The sequence below is a fragment of the Orcinus orca genome, chromosome 1 (genome assembly GCF_937001465.1).
Source record: "Orcinus orca chromosome 1, mOrcOrc1.1, whole genome shotgun sequence".
Classification (NCBI taxonomy): domain Eukaryota; kingdom Metazoa; phylum Chordata; class Mammalia; order Artiodactyla; family Delphinidae; genus Orcinus; species Orcinus orca.
The window spans coordinates 103,095,937-103,114,127 of NC_064559.1; the positions used below are offsets into that span (position 1 = coordinate 103,095,937).

An 18,191-nucleotide genomic window follows, 5' to 3' on the forward strand; every position below is an offset into this window, starting at 1 on the left:
CTACTTTTCGACTAGTCTCCCCAGTTACCCGAACCCCCGCTTCTGGCCCCCTGTCCTGGCCGGCGTATTTCTTTGTGTGCTCCGGCTGCAGGCTGACCTCTGTCCAGATGTTCGTAGCCACCTCCTAGATGGACGGCCCGTGCAGGCTCGGGGAGGGCTGGCGGTTTCCCTACCCAAAGGACACCCCTCAGCCCCTCTCCCCGATGCTTCAGGTTGGGCTTCCTGTTGTTTGTCTGCTAGACGGGAAGGTTCTTACTGCCGACCGAGGGAGGAAAGTCTATTAGTTTTCTTTATAACGCGGTTTTGCTGAGGGGTGGGGGTAAGAGGGGGAGGGAAGCCCATGTGAAACCTGTGTGAAGTGATTTTTGTACTGAAAGGGATCCCTTCTTGCTGTCTTAAACAAGTGGAACTATACAGAGATAGAGGAAGAGCAGGCTTAATGAAGGATCTTCTAACCCAGACTAATCTGTCCCAGTGCAGTGAGCTGTAGGTACCTGGTCACAATTTGAGCCTGGCCAGAGGAGGGGCGCTTCCCCCAGGCCTGGATACCACACTCTCTAGCCGCGGCCGGACTCCACCTAACTGAAACCCGGAATCTGCCTTGTTGGGCCGGGATGGTGGGGAAAGCAGAGCAGCAAGCCCCGTGCCAGGCGCAGCCGAGCCCTGGGCCGGACTCTGGAATACATTAAGCCCACCCCCTTCGCTGGGAGCTTTCTGCAGGGCGTGGTTAGCACAAAGGGCTCCCGGATTCTCCTAGTGGAGGCCTGTGACTCAGTTGTAAACCCATGTGGGTGTGGCCCGGATGGTTCCAGATCCTCTCTGCAGATGGTTCAGACAGAACACTCCCTGAAGGAAAAGGGGAACTGTGCCATCTTAGAGGGCATTTTCCAAGAGGAAGTGAGTCACACCAGGACTTGGCCCGCAACCTGAAGGAGAGGTTTCTTGACTGAACTGTGGGTGAAGACAGCAGTTAGACTGGTAGGGCCGTGGCAGAACTGCTGCTGGATTATCGGCCTGTATGCCTGCTGGCAGGCTGCCCTGGCTTTATTTGGGAGGTAGCTCTTCCCGTTAAGAGGTTTGCAGTTGCTGCAGATGCTTTTTCCCCTGCAGCCTGAGTTTCAACCTGCAGCAGTGGATTTTTATATCCTGCACCTCAGGTGAGGCCAGGCTCAACACTCTGTCAATGATCTTTGCCTCCAGCGTGTTTCAGCAAATTGCAAAAGGTAATGACAGGCATTAGGGCAGGAATGGGTTCGTATAACTCATTTGGAATTTCTTCATCAGCCCTGCCCCCACAGATTCCTCTCCAGTTTCTATTTAATCATCTCTTCCAAATGATGTATTCCTTCCTTGACAGCCAGAAGCTACTTTCTTCACTGGGTCCTTGATATACCATTTGGAGATTATTTTGGTTCTTCAATTTTCCTGAGGGTCTACTGAGCATAGCACCCTGACTTCTAGGTGATGGTCTTCCCTGGCTTTTCCTGCATACATCAGATGGCCCCTTTTCCTTCCATGTCTGGCCCCTGTCCAGCCTCTCCAGCAGCCACTCCAGTGAGGTCAGGCCTTGCGCTAGGTGGAGCTGAGACTGAGTGCCTCCTTGCTTTCCATGGACAGCTCCAAAAATGTGAATTTTTTAGAGCACTACCCACTTGGTATGGCCTTGATCCAGTCTAGTCTTTTGAAGTTGAGGGAAACAATGGAATCCTTTCAGAGTTATAATGTGCAGATTAGCACTCAGAGTGCTGGGAAAGCTAGACTGATCTTTTTATTAGGATCTTTCTTAAGCTTCTCATTTTCCCGGGACTCAACAATTTAGGAATCTCACATCAAAAGCAAAAAGAATGAATTTGCTTATTTTTAACAATTTTCAGCACTTCCTAGCCCTTCAGTGGTTTTAATAGCAGTTGTCACAGTGGCTATTGTTTGCCAGTTCTGGTGATGCCTGACAACTCTTCAAGGAAAACTGGATGTACTCTTTTAGGGTGGAGACGGCTTCAGAGTTCTCCTGTTGAATTGCATCTGGAGCTTTTCTTTTGCTGCTCACTTTTTTTAGTGGGAAAGTTTTACATTTGGTGAAAGGTGGGAGAGACAGCCTGGATCAGATTCATTGCTTCCACTCACTTCTTCTGAATTCCTTTTAGGGATCAAATCAAGAATGCCTTCTGGGTTCAATTCCCCATCCCACCCCCCCAATTTTTTTCTTTTTAAATTCCTCAAAGCAAAAGGAAGGAAACCTAAAACACATTTTAGATAACAGATGTTTGTTTTTACCGACATTCTGCCAATTGTTTTCTGGGTGGGCTGTAAGAAAAGTAGGGTATGGACAAGACACAAAACAGCAAAGTAGATCAGACTTCTTGCTCTTTGGAAGTCTCCTTTTTGAAATTATGGCCTGGATCTGGGCATGGGTCCAGAGCAAACATTTGGTATTACTTAGGAGCAGACACTTTTCTAAGGAGGCCTCCTACTTCCCTGCTACTCCCAGAAGGATCAAAATTTACATTATTGTCAATTTCCTTCTTACTGATTCATTGAGCAGGCTCTGAGGACAGGGTGCTAGCTTATGCGACCCTGCTACTGGAGCCCACAGTTTAGTGCGGAAAGAAACGAACACAGTTAACTAGAATTCAGGACATATTTTAAAATAGTATGACCTTAGCTGGTGAACTCCCCAGAGGCAAGCATCACAGGATAGAGGTGGTGGAGAGCACACCCATGTGTGCCTAACACCGTGACAGGGTCATGCAAAGTAGGTGCTTGGTGAAGGAACAGAAAAAATGGAAAATTGAATTCCCACCACTGTAAATTTGTAAAGCTCAGAATTCTTTTCGGAAGAGAAAACTACACAAAGAAAGACACGTGAGCTTCCACTCTTCAGACCTGTGTAGGAGATACACAGACATCAGAATAAAATGATTCAATAAAAGGTGAGTGAATGATGAATTAGTTAGAGCCTGTGGAGCTGACAGTGAGAGAGCAGTAAAATGGGATAAACCAAAACTCAAGAAAACGGTAAGAGTGAGAAGAGAAAGAAAAGTCAGGTCGCGTTGGGTGACCAGACCTGTTTAGCAGGACACACCGTTTTCTCCTCCGCTATGGAATGTACTCTGCTATGGAATGTACTCTGCGGTTCATTCATAGGCCGCCCCTTTCCTGGCCCTTCCCAGCCCTCACCTCCTCCCACAGAGCTCCCAGCCTCAAGGGTTTCAGCCCAGACCCGGTAATCACACCTGCACCTCAGCTCCAGCCAAGGGAATTGTTTGATTGATTCATTCATTCATTAGCAAACACTAAACCACTATTTAGTTGTTAGTGGATAGAACTGAATAATTCACAGTTCTTAACGTAGAGGAAATTAAATCTAAGATAGAGAGACGGGCAAATGATTGGATGGAGTGTTTCAGGTGCCGGAGTAGGCTGTCTCGGGAACAGAGAGGACGCTGCGGCCTCTCAACCCCAGGCCCAAGGCTATCCATTGGAAGTGTTTCCGATCCAGAAGCTATAGAGTCCCGGGGTGGGACTCTTCTGGGGCGGTGGAAACGGCGAATTCAAGTCCCTGAACTGCTTGCTGCTTTAGCAACCAATGGTCAGTGCTTCCGTCAGCCCAGGCCGGGCAAGCCCCGCCCAAAATGGGAGGGCCGGGCAGGCTGACTCAGTAGGTCAACCGCTGCACTCTGGAAGAGCTGTATGATTCATCCACTAGCCGAAAGAACAGTATTAATCACATCTTCCCCTTTTCCTTCATCTTACTTTAAAACCAGTGTACTTGCTTCACCTTCAAAACGGAATAACTTGCTCGTAGCCCAGGTCAGTGCCCTCAGGGGCCCTGGTTACTGATGAGAGGGTGGTCATCTCTGGTTTTCAAAGCTGTTTTCACTTTCACAACCTTAGATCTCCTGAGTAGCCCCTGATCTACATTCTTATTGCAGAACAAACGGAGTCTGTGCTGACTGCGGTGTCCACAGCCCATGTGCTGAGTAAACAGCAGAGGGAGATCCAGTGGGGCAGGAAAGCTCTGTAACTTCATAATGAGCATAGACAATCCCGGGGTGGGTTTGGAGTGACCTGAGTGCTCACTAGAGGAAGACTGGCCTCACTCTCTTGAAGAAGGTATTCAGGGGTGGCCAGGACTTCCTCAGCTTACAAGCTGTATTTCTTAGAGGTTCCTAAATTAGCCTGTTTCCTATTTTAGGGGTCCTTACCCTGCTGTATTCCCTTTCTTACTTCTCTGGCTTTGCAGTGCATTTTCCTTCTGCTCTGCCCTGTGAAGAATGTGAACTAGGTGTCCCACAGCCAGTTCCAGTATCTGGGATCTTTGGGCATTTGTTGTGAAGTGCTCTGCCACTTGAGCTTGGGCACGGGTATTTTTAAACCTCTGTGGTGGCTGACTCCTTTCCTGAGATATTTCAGAACTGGGGTGGGATGCCACAGCCTTCTCCCATGGGTGACTCATTCAGTTCAGTTCTCTTATGTTGCTGGACTTCCAGAGCCAATCCAGGCAAGGCTGACTCCCTCTAAGCCCACTGCCATCTGAAGCCAGATCCTGGCTGTGTCAGGAGAGAGGGGAAAGGGTGTGGTTCCCCTGGAATTCATCCCACAGTGGGCCTTGAATTGGCTGCTCTCTCCAAGAGAACTGCTTTCCAGATGAATCATGCCAGATTCTGGTTTATAGCATTCTCTAGAGTATAGCATTCTTTGGCATGCTGATTTCTGTACTTTTCTGGGGATTAAGGGGTAGAACTTTTGACTCTTAAAGTGTAATTTTTCAATCCTCATGTTTACCAACTCCACCTTCTCTGTAACAGACAGCATTTACGGATCTGTGTTGAGTATGCATGTGTCAGCGGAAGGAACCAGACTGAAAGCATGTCTCCGGTTCCTATTGAGACTCTTCAGGGGAAGTTGCCAGCCTCTCCTTCAATCTCTGCTCTAAACTTATTCTTGACGGGGTTTTTTTTGTGGTTTTTTTTTTTTTTGGAGTGGTATATTACAGTCTCAATTCAAATTCACCTGTTTCCTATCCAGTAATGATTTTAGGTGGTGTTAGCCAAAGCTACTCCATTCTGGCTGAAGCATGCTCTCCAGTTAAGCAAAATTCATTGGGCTCCTATTAAGTACCAGGCATTGGGTCTTGATGAGACATATGCCCCTAGATTATTATACCTGAATATAATGATCCGACAAATCCTTTCCTTTCTTTTTTTTTAAATTAAATTTATTTATATACTTATTTATTGGCTGTGTTGGGTCTTCATTGCTGCGGGTGGGCTTTCTCTAGTTGCAGTGAGCGGGGCTACTCTTCGTTGCAGTGCATGGGCTTCCCGCTGCGGTGGCTTCTCTTGTTGCGGAGCACGGGCTCTAGGTGTGTGGGCTTCAGTACTTGTGGCACGCAGTCTCAGTAGTTGTGGCAAACAGGCTTAGTTGCTCCACGGCACGTGGGATCTTCCCAGACCAGTGTTCGAACCCACGTCCCCTGCATTGGTAGGCGGATTCTTAACCACTGCACCACCAGGGACGTCCCTTAACTTTGTTTTAAACTATTCACAATGAAAAGCTCTTCCTTTCCCACTGCACCCCAGACTGTGAGAGCAGCTCTTTTGTCTCGTGCTGCCAAAAGTATATCAGATCCCCAAAGGAATGAGGATATACTATTACTTGTTCCTTCTCAAGGAAGTAGATAACGGGCTTTGGATAGCTTTTATTTGGGTAGGGCAACTGCATGTTACTACCAAAGATGCAAATGTCTTTGTTACAATCAATAACAAGTTCAGAACTTTAGTAAAGAATACATGGAATTCCCTGGCGGTCCAGTGGTTAGGACTCAGCACTTTCATTGCAGTGGCCTGTGTTCAGTTCCAGTCGGGGAACTAAGATCCCGCAAGCCACGCAGTGAGGCCAATACATGCTCAGGAGACAAAATTCATTTTTAAGCAGATTTCTAAACCCTAGAATGACTGAACAAGGTTACCTAGTTAAGCTTGGAGAGTTGAAGTTTTTATATTAACCAGGCTTGATTGTGTGGGTTGTTGGTATTCAGCCATATCCATATTGAAGAGTGCCATTTACCAGCGCTAAGAGAAACGGAGAAACGTCTGTTCTTTCAGTAGGTGCTTTGTCAGTTGAAAGGAGGGGCACTGATCTTGCTTTTCCAAATAATTAGTGTTTTTATTCTTCATTAGGTGATTTATGCAAAATTAGCAGGCAACTAGATAAATCCCTTATTCAGAGCACCAATACCTAAACTGCCTATTTCCATCAGCAGGAGGCATAAAACCTCAGTGAACTGGTCCTTATATTCATTGAATTTTACAGCTGAAAAGGACTGAATGAATGAGCTTATCACCCTCTTCCAATCATTCTCAAAAGACTGATAATTCATGTCACTTAAAAGTTAATGTAAATTGTTTCTTTACATCCTTTAATAGGTTCCAACAGACCTCACCAAAATGCCCTCTCAAATGGAACACGCCATGGAAACCATGATGTTCACATTTCACAAGTTTGCTGGGGATAAAGGCTACTTAACAAAGGAGGACCTGAGAGTACTCATGGAAAAGGAGTTCCCTGGATTTTTGGAAGTAAGTGTTGAAAGGCTCAGAAAGAACCAGAACTAGATGTAAAAATCAATGTTTCTGGGCCCTAGTTCCTTTCCCTTCCTCTTTCCAGCCCTTCCCTGTGGAAGTCACTACTAGAAAGGTGTTTTCATTCATTTACTTATTAAACATTATTGAATGCCTACTGTTTGTAAGATACTAGGGGAGGAAACAGAAGGTAAAGAAGACACAGCCCCTGCCCTCAAGGAGCTTACAGTTTGGAAGTGAAATGAGACTACACACAAATCACCATAATGCAAGGTGTTAGAAGGAATCCATCTGGAGTCATCTGTGTCCATTGAGACAGAGTTGCAGGAAAGAAGGCCTTTCACCAGAGTAATCAACCAGGTTGCCTTGTTGCCCTCGGGTCCATAAACCTGGCACTGGAGGTACCACATCCTGGTCACATCCACTTTGAGCAACTTGAATCTCCCTTCTTAAATTAAATCCCTTTAGATAAAGGCTTTAAAATTTTTTTCCAACACTGCTCTAAAGCAATGGTGTCAAGTATCTGCTGAATGAGTGCGAAGCGGCACTCCAGAAATAACTTCTTTTCACATTGAAAATACAATGAGACAGGAGCACAGTTTGAGTTTATGCCTCACCATTGACAGATCGAGGGGTCCGTGAAGACCAGAAGAGGATCTGCCATGAGCTCAGATACATCACTCAGGACATTAGGCAACAAGGCACAGTTGCCCTTTTACATCATAGGCCCTCAAGAGACGGCTGTTGCGTTTCACTGAAGGTGAAACATTGCCTAACAAAATATTAGATTGAAATGCAGGCCCTTCTCTCCCTGCCACAGCCAGAGCCATTTGAAGGGATCAGTACTGTGTTTGGTGTGCATTAGCCTCTAAAGGGTGAAGGGAGGAGATGGTAAAAGACAGGTTTCTGCCTCTTGTCATCTGCCTGGTAAACAGCATTAATCAAGCCCCTGACTCCTGACTCATTAAACATAGGGTTTTGTAGTACATGATGATTTACATGTTATCAATACCAGTCAGATAAACAGATATAAATAGCTTCACTAGGATCTCAGAGCTGCAGTTACCACAGTTCTATCCCAGAATGAGTTAGAGGATACAGTTGTTCTGCTTTTGTACAGTTCTGTGATAGAGCCCCAGACCAGGACCCTAACTGGGAAGGTTGCTTCAGCTTTCTGTACCTCAGTTCCTGCCTCTGGAAAATGAGAGGCTGGACAGGATTATCTCCAAGACCACTTTCACTTTCTGTGACCCTTCCAGGCAAGCATAAAATTCAAGGACAAAATGTGCTCATTGTAAACCTGCCCATCACACAAACAAAGGCGTTCTCGGTCTACTTCTGAACACTCATTAATTGTGTTGTCGCATAAGTTAGAAGCCAGGATGATATCACATGAGATGAAGATCCTTCCTCCCTAAAGGCTTTGTGGCTTGGTAAACATAAAGTGTTCAGTACCAAGTACTGAACATGGCAGTATAATTTATTCTAAGCATGGGGTCATAATTCCAAGCACACCCACACTCGCTGCATTCACAGATCGTTTTGTTTCTAAAGTTGACCGCTTACGTCATCCAAATTTCACTCCTGACCACGGCCAGGAAGCTGGGGTTAAGGCCAGAATTAACTGAAACCCACCAAAAGCAGATGTAGCTGCATAGACAGGTTATAGTTGATTGCTTAGGGCGTGTAGGAAATGCTGCTTTACCTTAAGGGATTTCTAGTGCAGTTTATAAACATCCAGCACACTTGAGACACTGAGTATCAGTTCCCTCACTCATTTATACAATCAATGAAATTCCTAAATATTTTACCTGAGTCCTTTAACACCTGTAAAGGGCCATATTTCCCTCTGGTTGATGGCATGGACCCTACAGGAGAAACCACACTTTCCCACTTCTAAGCATCATCACTACGAAAAGAAATGATCAAGCCAATCACCTTGAAAACAGAGTAAAAGAAAAAACAAAGGGGATCTTACCTGCTCATCTTAGTTCCATGTATTCATGCTAGGCATTGAGAATCATGGGGAGTTTTATAACTCCGTCACACATACTGCTTTTGAAGTACATCCAGTGAAAAACAAAGAGTACATCCAGCAAAGAGTATAGGATGGCATAGATTGACCAACTTATTAAGAACAGAAGCAATCTTAGAAACACTCTAGTCCAACCTCAATTCTTAGTTGTTACACGAAGGCCCACCAAGCTGTGTGACTTACTCTAGGTCACCTGGCTAATATGATATGAAGCCACCCTAGACTGGCCTCAGCTGTGCCAAGAAATGAGGACCATCTGCCTGAACTCTTTAAACCTAACACACCCCAGGGCATCATTAACACCTCTTTAAAATCCATAGGACAATGATCTGAAATTTACTCCCTAAATAACCGCATGAGGTCTTTCATAGGAGTTTCCTTCTTTAAGGACTTGACCATGCTATCAGGAATGAAAGCTTGTCAAGAGAATATAAGTTTAGACTAAAAAATGGGGGAATTTGGGGTGGTTCTCAGACAGAATTTTGTGATTTTGAAAATTGTAACAGTTGGACTGTAAGTAAAGCATGTCAGAAGGGCATGCTGGTTTCTAAGTGGACTGAGAGTTCAGAGTCGTGAGTCTCCCTTCTCTGGCACTGAATCTCCTCTTTCTAGAAATAGGCTGTTTCTAGTCCCCGAGTTATATAAAAGAGTGGAGTTATATAAAAGAGTGCCATGGAAACCTCTTTCCTAGCTTGAAATAAATATGAATTTACTGAAATGCTCCCTCAAAGCAGAAAAATACATTTAGACGACCTCCAAAGATCACTATGACCTAAAGCAAGAATTCAAATAATTAGGAGATTATATATATAGCTGTCAGCAGTACAAATCAAAGAAGCTCATCATTGCAACCATTGACTCGTATTTCTTGCCTCTGTCTTTTTTTTTCAGAATCAAAAAGACCCTCTGGCTGTGGACAAAATAATGAAGGACCTGGACCAGTGCCGAGACGGCAAAGTGGGCTTCCAGAGCTTCTTTTCACTAATCGCTGGGCTCACCATCGCGTGCAATGACTATTTTGTAGTACACATGAAGCAGAAGGGAAAGAAGTAGGCAGCACTGAGCAATTACTCCCACCCTGATAAGAATTCTCATAAAGGGTCACTTAAGGAATCTGCCCCACAGCTACCCCTGTATAAGGATTTCCTGAGCAGATTGGGACCCTTAGAAAATGTACAAATAAAATCCAGCTCCACCTTGAGAAGCAGAGAAAGAAAAGTCAATTAAAGCCAGATAAGCTTTTGATTTTTATATTGCTTGCATCCCCTTGCCCTCAATAAACAAATTCCTTTTTTAGTTCTGAATTTGAGACAGAATGTTTGTTCTTCTTCAGAAATGTTTGTTCCCTGCTTCATTCACAAAGAGGCCACATGCCCTTAAGCATCTAGCGCAAGGCAGAGCTCTTTCCACAGAACCTGCAAAATGGGAAAGCACTCTCCACTCAGGCTTGGAGTCTAACTTCTCAAATTGATCTGCCCTGTAGCTGTTCCTAGCTGAAGGACAACAACTCCAAGGATTAAAAGAAGGCACTTCAGGGTATATTCCACCTTTATAATTCCTGAGCATAGTCCTGCCCAGTTAAATCAGTGCCTTTCCAACCAGCACTTTGTATGCCTGAGATGTCTGAGTCCATTTTTCATAGCAAAGTTTCAGCAAACTAGGGTAAGAATAGTTCCATAAGACAACTAATCAAAATCAGTCTAGTGTGATGCCTCTAACAATATAACGTTAACGTTTTTAGAGCTGTCATGAGATGCCATGATTGTACTAAGATGTCAGGAAATAGGCTAGCCATGATTTATAATATAATGGGGTGGTGCTTTTTTTTTGAAAGTGAAATGCCAGTACTTATGTCTTGATAAATAGCAGAATGTTTCTCCCAGCCCTTTCTGTGTCTGTTACAAGCTTCAGCAGATATGCATTCCATAGCTATTATTAAATAGCTATGCTTATTAATAATACAGTATTCTATATTTTTATGGAGAGATGAGGTATTAATTGGCACATGAAATTGTCCCAATTAAATAGGTCAATGAAGATGGAAACATCAATATAACTCTGGGGGAAAGTTCAGTATAAGGTCATCCACCATCACAAGGAAAAACATGCAAAAGGGAACAGGATAGTCCAAAACTATCTTTGGGGAAAGGATATCTGTAATAAAATCAAGGCCAAAGATAAAATTCCAACCATTTTATTTTGTCTCAGCCAACAAATGAACAAGGTAAGGCAACTTATCTTGTTAGCTATAGTTAACAGATAGCTTTGCTGCTATAGAGTTATATCAGTCAGCAGGTTTACAAAGAGAAGGATTTACTACAAGATATTAAATGGAGGAGCGGAGTTGGCCAGCTAAAGAACTGACTCGAGGAGTGATTCCCAAATCCGTGCTATAGAACTGGGCCCCCAAGGGAACTGCTGGCTCAGGAAGCTGCCTGCTGAACGGGGAAGCCGTTGCTAAAGCTAGCAGCTCCAGAACCACACAACCCATGGCACAGTCCACACTACCAAATATGGGTACCCATTACCCTGCCTCTTTCCACACATGACTTGGCTCCCACATCCAAGTATCAAAGAAGTGCATCTCATTACCAGAAACTCAATCACATCAAAACCTGATGTGATGTGCAAGGGAGTCTGGCAAATAAAGTTTTACATTTTCCAACCTCTACACACTAGGAGTTGGCATGCTGGTCCACCATATCTGCCACAGTGACAATTCTTAATTCTAAGAGAAATCTTCCAGTGGTCCTAGAGACTGTCGTACAGAATGAAGTAAGTCAGAAAGAGAAAAATATTGTATAATATTGCTAATGTGTGGAATCTAGAAAAATGATACAGATGAACTTATTTGCAAAGCAAAAATAGAGACACAGACATAGAGAACAAACATATGGATACCAAGGGGGGAAGGGGGAGTGGGACGAATTGGGAGATTGGGATTGACATATATACACTACTATGTATAAAATAGATGACTAATGAGAACCTACTATATAGCACAGGGAACTCTACTCAGTGCTCTGTGGTGACCTAAATGGGCAGGAAATCCAAAAAAGGGGATATATGTATACATATAGCTGATTTACTTTGCTGTACAGCAGAAACTAACACAACATTGTAAAGTGACTATACTCCAATAAAAATTAATTTAAAAAAATAAGAGAACTCTTCCAACCTGTAGGTTAAAGAGATTATTGCTCTAAGGAAACGAGACTCTAAAAGATAACCTCTGACAGCTACAGGGAATAGAGAAGCAAACTGGCCCATCCCAGTAAGGCAAACTTGTACCAGTCCAAATTTACCCTTTTAGTTTACACCACCTGCATCCTGGGGCAACTGTGTTTACTGGGTGTTATAAAATTGGTGTTCAGTTTGCAAATGGGGAGGTGAAAGTGTAACACAGGGATATTATAGGCTCAGATGTCCCGAAATCCATAGCAAGCTTTCACACGCTAAGCCTCTTTACCTGAAAACAGAAAGAGAACTATTCCAGGAGAGAGGGCTCTGTGGCTAGGAGAGAGGAAGTATCATTCATCTTCACAGTGGATTTGTAGAGTCTAAAAATTTCTAAAGCAACGTATTATCCCCAGAACATGGCCTCAGATGCTCTGGCCAAGGAATCATCTGAGTCACTGTATTTGAGATGTGTGTGTGGTGGGGCTGGGAGGAGAGGAGAGGGAAAGTGGACAATAACATACTTTTTCTCACCTTAGCCTCATTGCTTGAAGCACTTAGTAGGGAGCTAGTACAAGGAAAATTAAAAGGCTATTTATGGTTTGAAGTCCTACACAGCTTTCCATGCCAACGAAAACACAGGGCTCCCACAATCTGACCTGCTGAAACAGCCGTTCAGGCTTTCGGAGCCACAGCCTAATGGCTCCCAGGGGCAAAGCTGCAATTATGCCAACAGTCATCAAGAGGAACCATCTGGAAAATTCCACTCATTCTGCTACACGGCTGAGTTGTAAAAGCAGATTCTGCCCCTCCCCACACCCAGCTGTGAAGGAAGAACAACTAACAGTACAGAAAGCCAGTTTCAAACATGCTGCAGAGCTGACCTTGAAAAACACCTCATTTTCTCTCTTGGACCCTGACCATGAGCCAGTTACTTGTGATTTAATACTTTTCTATCCAACTCATCTCAGTGGGAGACCAAGGGCAAGTATATAAACCTCTCTCTCAATTCGACCAATTTGAAAGTGATTGTTCAGGTAACTTCTCTGGCTCTTAACCACAGAGGAATAGTTGTGAATACAAGTTCAGCCATTTGGCAAATATTTACGAGGGTGACTATATGAATGACACCAAGCAAAGTTCCGTGGCAGATATAAAGAAGCAGAACAGTGCCTGCTCGGAGAGATTATAATCGGGTTGCAAGTGAATAGATAAAACAGACAAAAAGTTAAATAACAACACAACAGAGGATTGGCAAAGGTGAGATGTGATGGGCACCCTTGGTCACTGTTGGTAAGAATGTAATTTATACAACCTCCGGAGGAGGCAAAAGTTGGCAGTAGGTACCAGGATCCTCTGATGTGTTTTCTTGGATCCAATATTTCTATCCCTAAGCATTTCTCGTAACAAAGTAATCAAAGATAGTGACAAAGATTCATATGCAAAGATGTTTAACGCAGCATTCTTTAGAATAGTTAAAACCCAAATAAAACCTCCATGTCCAACGATATGGTTATGGTTAAATAAGTTAAGTGTAGATGCACATGGGATACTATATGACTCATGAAAACCATGACTGAAGAATATTAAATAAGATGGGGAATTGTCTATGTAAAGTAAAGCAGACAGCAAAATTGGTATATAATGGGATTCTTCCCTTTTTAAAATATATGTCTGCATACACACACAGACAAAGACCAAAGGAAATATACCCACGTGTGTTTTAGTTTCCAAGGTAGGAGTTACTGGCCTGGGAAATTGTTGTCTCCCAAAAGAAGTTTATGAGCTTATTTTAATTTTCTTCTCTACACACTGCTACGTTACCTAAATTTTCTATAATAATTCTACTTTTGCAATCTGGGAAACAAAATTCTAAATAGTATTTTTTTAAAGTGCATGTGAGGGGCTTCCCTGGTGGCGCAGTGGTTGAGAGTCCGCCTGCCGATGCAGGGGATACGGGTTCGTGCCCCGTTCCGGGAAAATCCCACATGCCGCAGAGCGGCTAGGCCCGTGAGCCATGGCTGCTGAGCCTGTGCGTCCGGAGCCTGTGCTCCGCAACAGGAGAGGCCACAACAGTGAGAGGCCCGCGTACCGCAAAAAAAAAAAAAAAAAAAAAAAAGCGCATGTGTATTTATTGAGGGTCTACCATGAGTCAAGACCTGTATGAGTCACTTCTTAAACATTATCTTATTTAGCCCTCACAGTAACCCTCTTATGGTATTACGATATCCATGTTACAGATGACAAAACTAAGACTCAAGTAACTCCCTCAAAGTCCCACAGTGACAATGTCAAGATCTGAACTCAGATATTGTCTTTTTCTTTCTTTCTTTCTCTTTCTTTTTTCTTTCTTTCTTTCCTTTCTTTCTTTATTTCTCTTCTTTCTTTCTTTCTTTCCATTCTGCAGCTGTGTCAAAATGCTATTTGCATGTTATAACATTCAAAAGAGTAAGAAATCATTGTGGGCTGGGCAAGACTAGTCAGAGAAGGTTTTGTATAAGAGGTAGGATCTTATCTGGTCTTCAAAGAGTAGAAGAAATTTGGATAATAGTGTTCTTACTACAATCCAGGTTCTGTTCTAGTGCTTTACAAATATTAACTCATTGCTCCTCCCAGCTTATGAGGTAGGTGCTATTACTTTACAGGTGGTTTGACCAGGGTACCAAGCTGATAAGTGGTGGGGGCAGAATTTGAACCTAGACCATCTAAGGTTTTAACCGCTCTTCCCTGGTGCATCTCTGGACATGGTAATGATAGCACAAAGTAATATCCAGACAAAGAACACCTGGGAGGCCTTTCACAGTCCAGCAGGCTAGAATGGAGTGTATTCACGTAAGGAAGTGCATGTAGGTGGCACAGGAAAGGTAGGAGGTGATAAGTGAATGATAACTGGGAAATAGTAAATGATATGAGAAGTGTGGTGGGTGAGGTCACTGGATTAAAAACTCTACAAATCTAAGGTCTGAGTTATCTCTACTCCTTTGGGAGACAGAGATGAGCCTCTTGTTTAAAAGGAGGTAATCAGCAGAAAATGTGTTCTTGTGAATGTTCTACCCACTTTTTTCTAGCTCTCACATTCCAGTCACATTCCAGCTACAAAAGATAAAGCAGGGTGGGGATTCTTATTTGTCTTTCTAAGAAGCTCTGAGAACAGAGGAGGAAGGAAAAATATTGACCTCTGCCAAGTCATGCCAAAACCAAGAGAGGGAGAAAATCAAGATGATGGGGCCATAAGGTCTGGGTGAGAAAGCTGCCTCCATGGAACACGAATTCACCTTGTTTCCCACCATGAGTCCCATTTACCTGCAAAATGGCATGTTCACTCCAACTGTAGCTACCCTATATACATATTTTTAAATTAATTTATTAATTTATTTTATTTTTGGCTGCGTTGGGTCTTCGTTGCTGCGCGCGGGCTTTCTCTAGTTGCGGTGAGCCGGAGCTACTCTTCGTTGTGGTGCGCAGGCTTCTCATTGCGATGGCTTCTCTTGCTGCAGAGCACGGGCTCTAGCCATGCGGACTCAGTAGTTGTGGCTCAAGGGCTCTAGAGTGCAGGCTCGGTAGCTGTGGCGCACGGGCTTAGTTGCTCCATGGTGTGTGGGATCTTCCTGGACCAGGGAGCGAACCCGTATCCCCTGCATTGGCAGGCAATTCTTAACCACTGCGCCACCAGGGAAGTCCCTATCCTATATTTTTTTAGGGTAAAGTCTGGAAGAGTTATGTAAAAGTAAAAATGGTTGTGTTATTAAAGTTTTCTTTAACATTTATACATCATCCGTTCAATAAGATTGACCAAAGGTGGAAAAATAATTTCAATTAGCTCTCCAGACACAGAACTTGTACTGCTCAATGTAAAAATCCTATTTGTCACGTTAATGAGCAGCCCCTGCATTTCAGGTTCTTCCTGCAAAGGTTCAGCCTGTCCCTTTCAAGCTCTTCTGGGCATATCCATCAAGGCTCTAATGAGCATTAATAGCACTTAGCCTCAAGCCTGTTCTTCTAGAAGGAGGAGGGAGATGATTCAGCTTTGGTCTCAGCAGGGAGGACTCTGCTCTGTCCTACCCAATCCTGGGTGAGTCAGCACACAGAGCCAGGTTTCTTGGCATTCTTACAAATTTTACAAATGTTAAAATTTCCTTTCAACGACGTGATTTAAAGCACTACAGGAGTAGCAAACGACACAGAAAATGTGGTCCTGGCCTGCAAATAGTTTACAGTCTGGGAACAAGAGCTGTACATATCACAGCAACAATACATGACAGTGTGTGAGGTAAAGAAATAGCATCAGTGGTGTTAGCTCTGAGGGTTGGGGCTTTCATGGAGGAAGCATCTTGGCCACAAAGGACTGAAAGGAAGATCCACTTTGGGCAGGGAAGGCTGGGAAGAACAGAAAGGAACACATAGAAAATGTGGAAAGGCAAGAAGGAGCAGTGAGAAGCCTGGCAGGGCTGTGACCTGGGATGGGAGTGCTGTCAGATGGAGGATGGACACGGACCTCCTCACGGCTAATGGGGGGTGGGGGCCGCTGGTAGGATTCATCAAGGTGTTGAGCAAGGGAGTGGTATTTCAGCACAATTAATGCGACACAAGTAACAGATGTGGGAGAGACTAGAGACCTACCAATCAAGTCTACTGCTCACTGGACTGCTGTGAAAACAGTTAGGGAGATCTCAATGTGCTGATTTGGAATGGTCTCCAAGACACAGTATTAGAGTAATAAAGTACAGAAGAGTATGCATCTGTCTGTCTATGTGTTTATTAAACGACCATTTGTGAAGAAATGACAGGGGAGAATGTAAGCACATAATTACTTAAATATGCAAAAAACATATCCAAAAAGAATATACAAGAAACTGATGAAACTGGATGATTCCCAGAAAGAACAGGATGGCTGCAGGAACAAGAATTGGGAAGGAGAATATTTATGTGTCCTTTTGTATCATTAGAATTTGAGACCATGTAGAGATACAAAAAATTAATAAAATTATACTTTAAAAAATAATTCATTGTTTTAAAAAATATTTTAAAGAACTTTCCTGTCTTTAGTAAACATGTATTGTTTTAATAATCAAAGCTTCACATTATTCTCTTAAGGTTTTATGTGCATATTGTAATAATCTGAGTAAGATAAGTTAAGGTTCAGACTAGAGTACTCGAGGCAAGAATGTAAGGATGAGGTGGATGCAAACAGAATGATATCGAAAGTGAGGATGGGTACTGGAATTGAAGAAGAATTTATTCTTCAAAGGCCACTCTTCACACCGAATATATACGATAAACAGCAGATAATTAGGATCTGCTAAGGATTCCCTAAGCCTGTGCTTCTTCACACTGTGGCCAGGGGGTTTTGGGTGACAGTCAACGACAGAGTTTACTCAAGTTATAGCCTCAGTAGGGAGCACTTTTCTGGAGCACCCACTTAATGGTGTCATTTAAAACAATTTTATACTAAAACAGATCTTCAGCATAAAACACAGGACTTCTAAGAAAATTCCCTCCTACAGGGTGTTCCTTTTGGCTGCACCTTTTGGATACCTCCCCACAACACACACACACACACACACACAAGGCAGGTGTTCACTTTCCTCTGCTACAACCAGCACTTTGGAGGACCCACTAGAGAAGCCCACATTGGGCAGCCAGGCTCACCCCATGCAATGCAAACAGCCCCATGTGGCAAGCTTCCAGCATCCTCATACCCCTTCTACCCTTAGACCCCCACCATTTACCCTGACCCTCTGGGCCCTTCACTCTCCTGTCTCCCCCATGTCTGACCTCTTTGTTTATGCTCTTATTTACCGCCCTGCTCCAACTTTAGGACTGAGGCACACTCACACTTTGCATGCTAACAATACTGACTTCCTTCCTTAACAGAGATTCTCCCTATCTATGTTTTCTCACACCACCCTGAAAAATCTAGAACCTTCTACAGGACTGCAGTCTCCTAGGCAGCACCACTCCCACCAGGCATTCTCAGGTCACAGATCCAGGGACCAGAACACAAAACAAAGTATTTTAAAAATGTAACAGGACTCATGACCCATTAAAATGGGTGGAAAATAGAAGTATTAGTTGCACCTTCAAAATCTATGCAAGCTTGACCCCTTGGGCTGGGGGCTGGGGTGGCAGACCTCCAAAAGAAGCCCAACTGCAGTGAATCATTATATACGAGGATCTGTCTAAACCAAATCCTGAATTTGATCTGGCATTAGCCCAAACACTTTGCACATTCCCTGCTGGGATCTGTCAGCAACACTGTGGGTCAGGTGTGTGACCTTGGCTGCTCCTGTGGCCTCCACTTACACTTCATGGACCAGGTTTTGCCTTCTTATCCCTCCTTCACTGGCCTCCAACTCTCAGCCTAGGCCTGGTTCTGCCTTCTCAGCACTGACCAC

The 18,191-nt window shown here is 43.8% G+C and overlaps 1 protein-coding gene across 1 annotated transcript; it reads left to right on the forward strand.

Moving 5' to 3' along the window:
* The first annotated feature begins 6,395 nt into the window (after positions 1-6,395).
* On the forward strand, positions 6,396-9,923 carry S100A10 (S100 calcium binding protein A10). The gene is made up of 2 exons (XM_004285232.4): positions 6,396-6,581; positions 9,511-9,923. Exons 1-2 carry the CDS (start codon positions 6,450-6,452, stop codon positions 9,670-9,672), a joined length of 294 nt encoding a protein of 97 aa, XP_004285280.1. The 5' UTR covers positions 6,396-6,449; the 3' UTR covers positions 9,673-9,923.
* Positions 9,924-18,191: the final 8,268 nt, after the last annotated feature.

Coding starts and splice junctions, on each gene's coding strand:
- S100A10 (XM_004285232.4), top strand. CDS start 6,450: ATGCCCTCTCAAATGGAACACGCCATGGAAACCATGATGTTCACATTT. Junction 6,582..9,510: donor AGTTCCCTGGATTTTTGGAA/GTAAGTGTTGAA, acceptor TTTTTTTTTCAG/AATCAAAAAGACCCTCTGGC.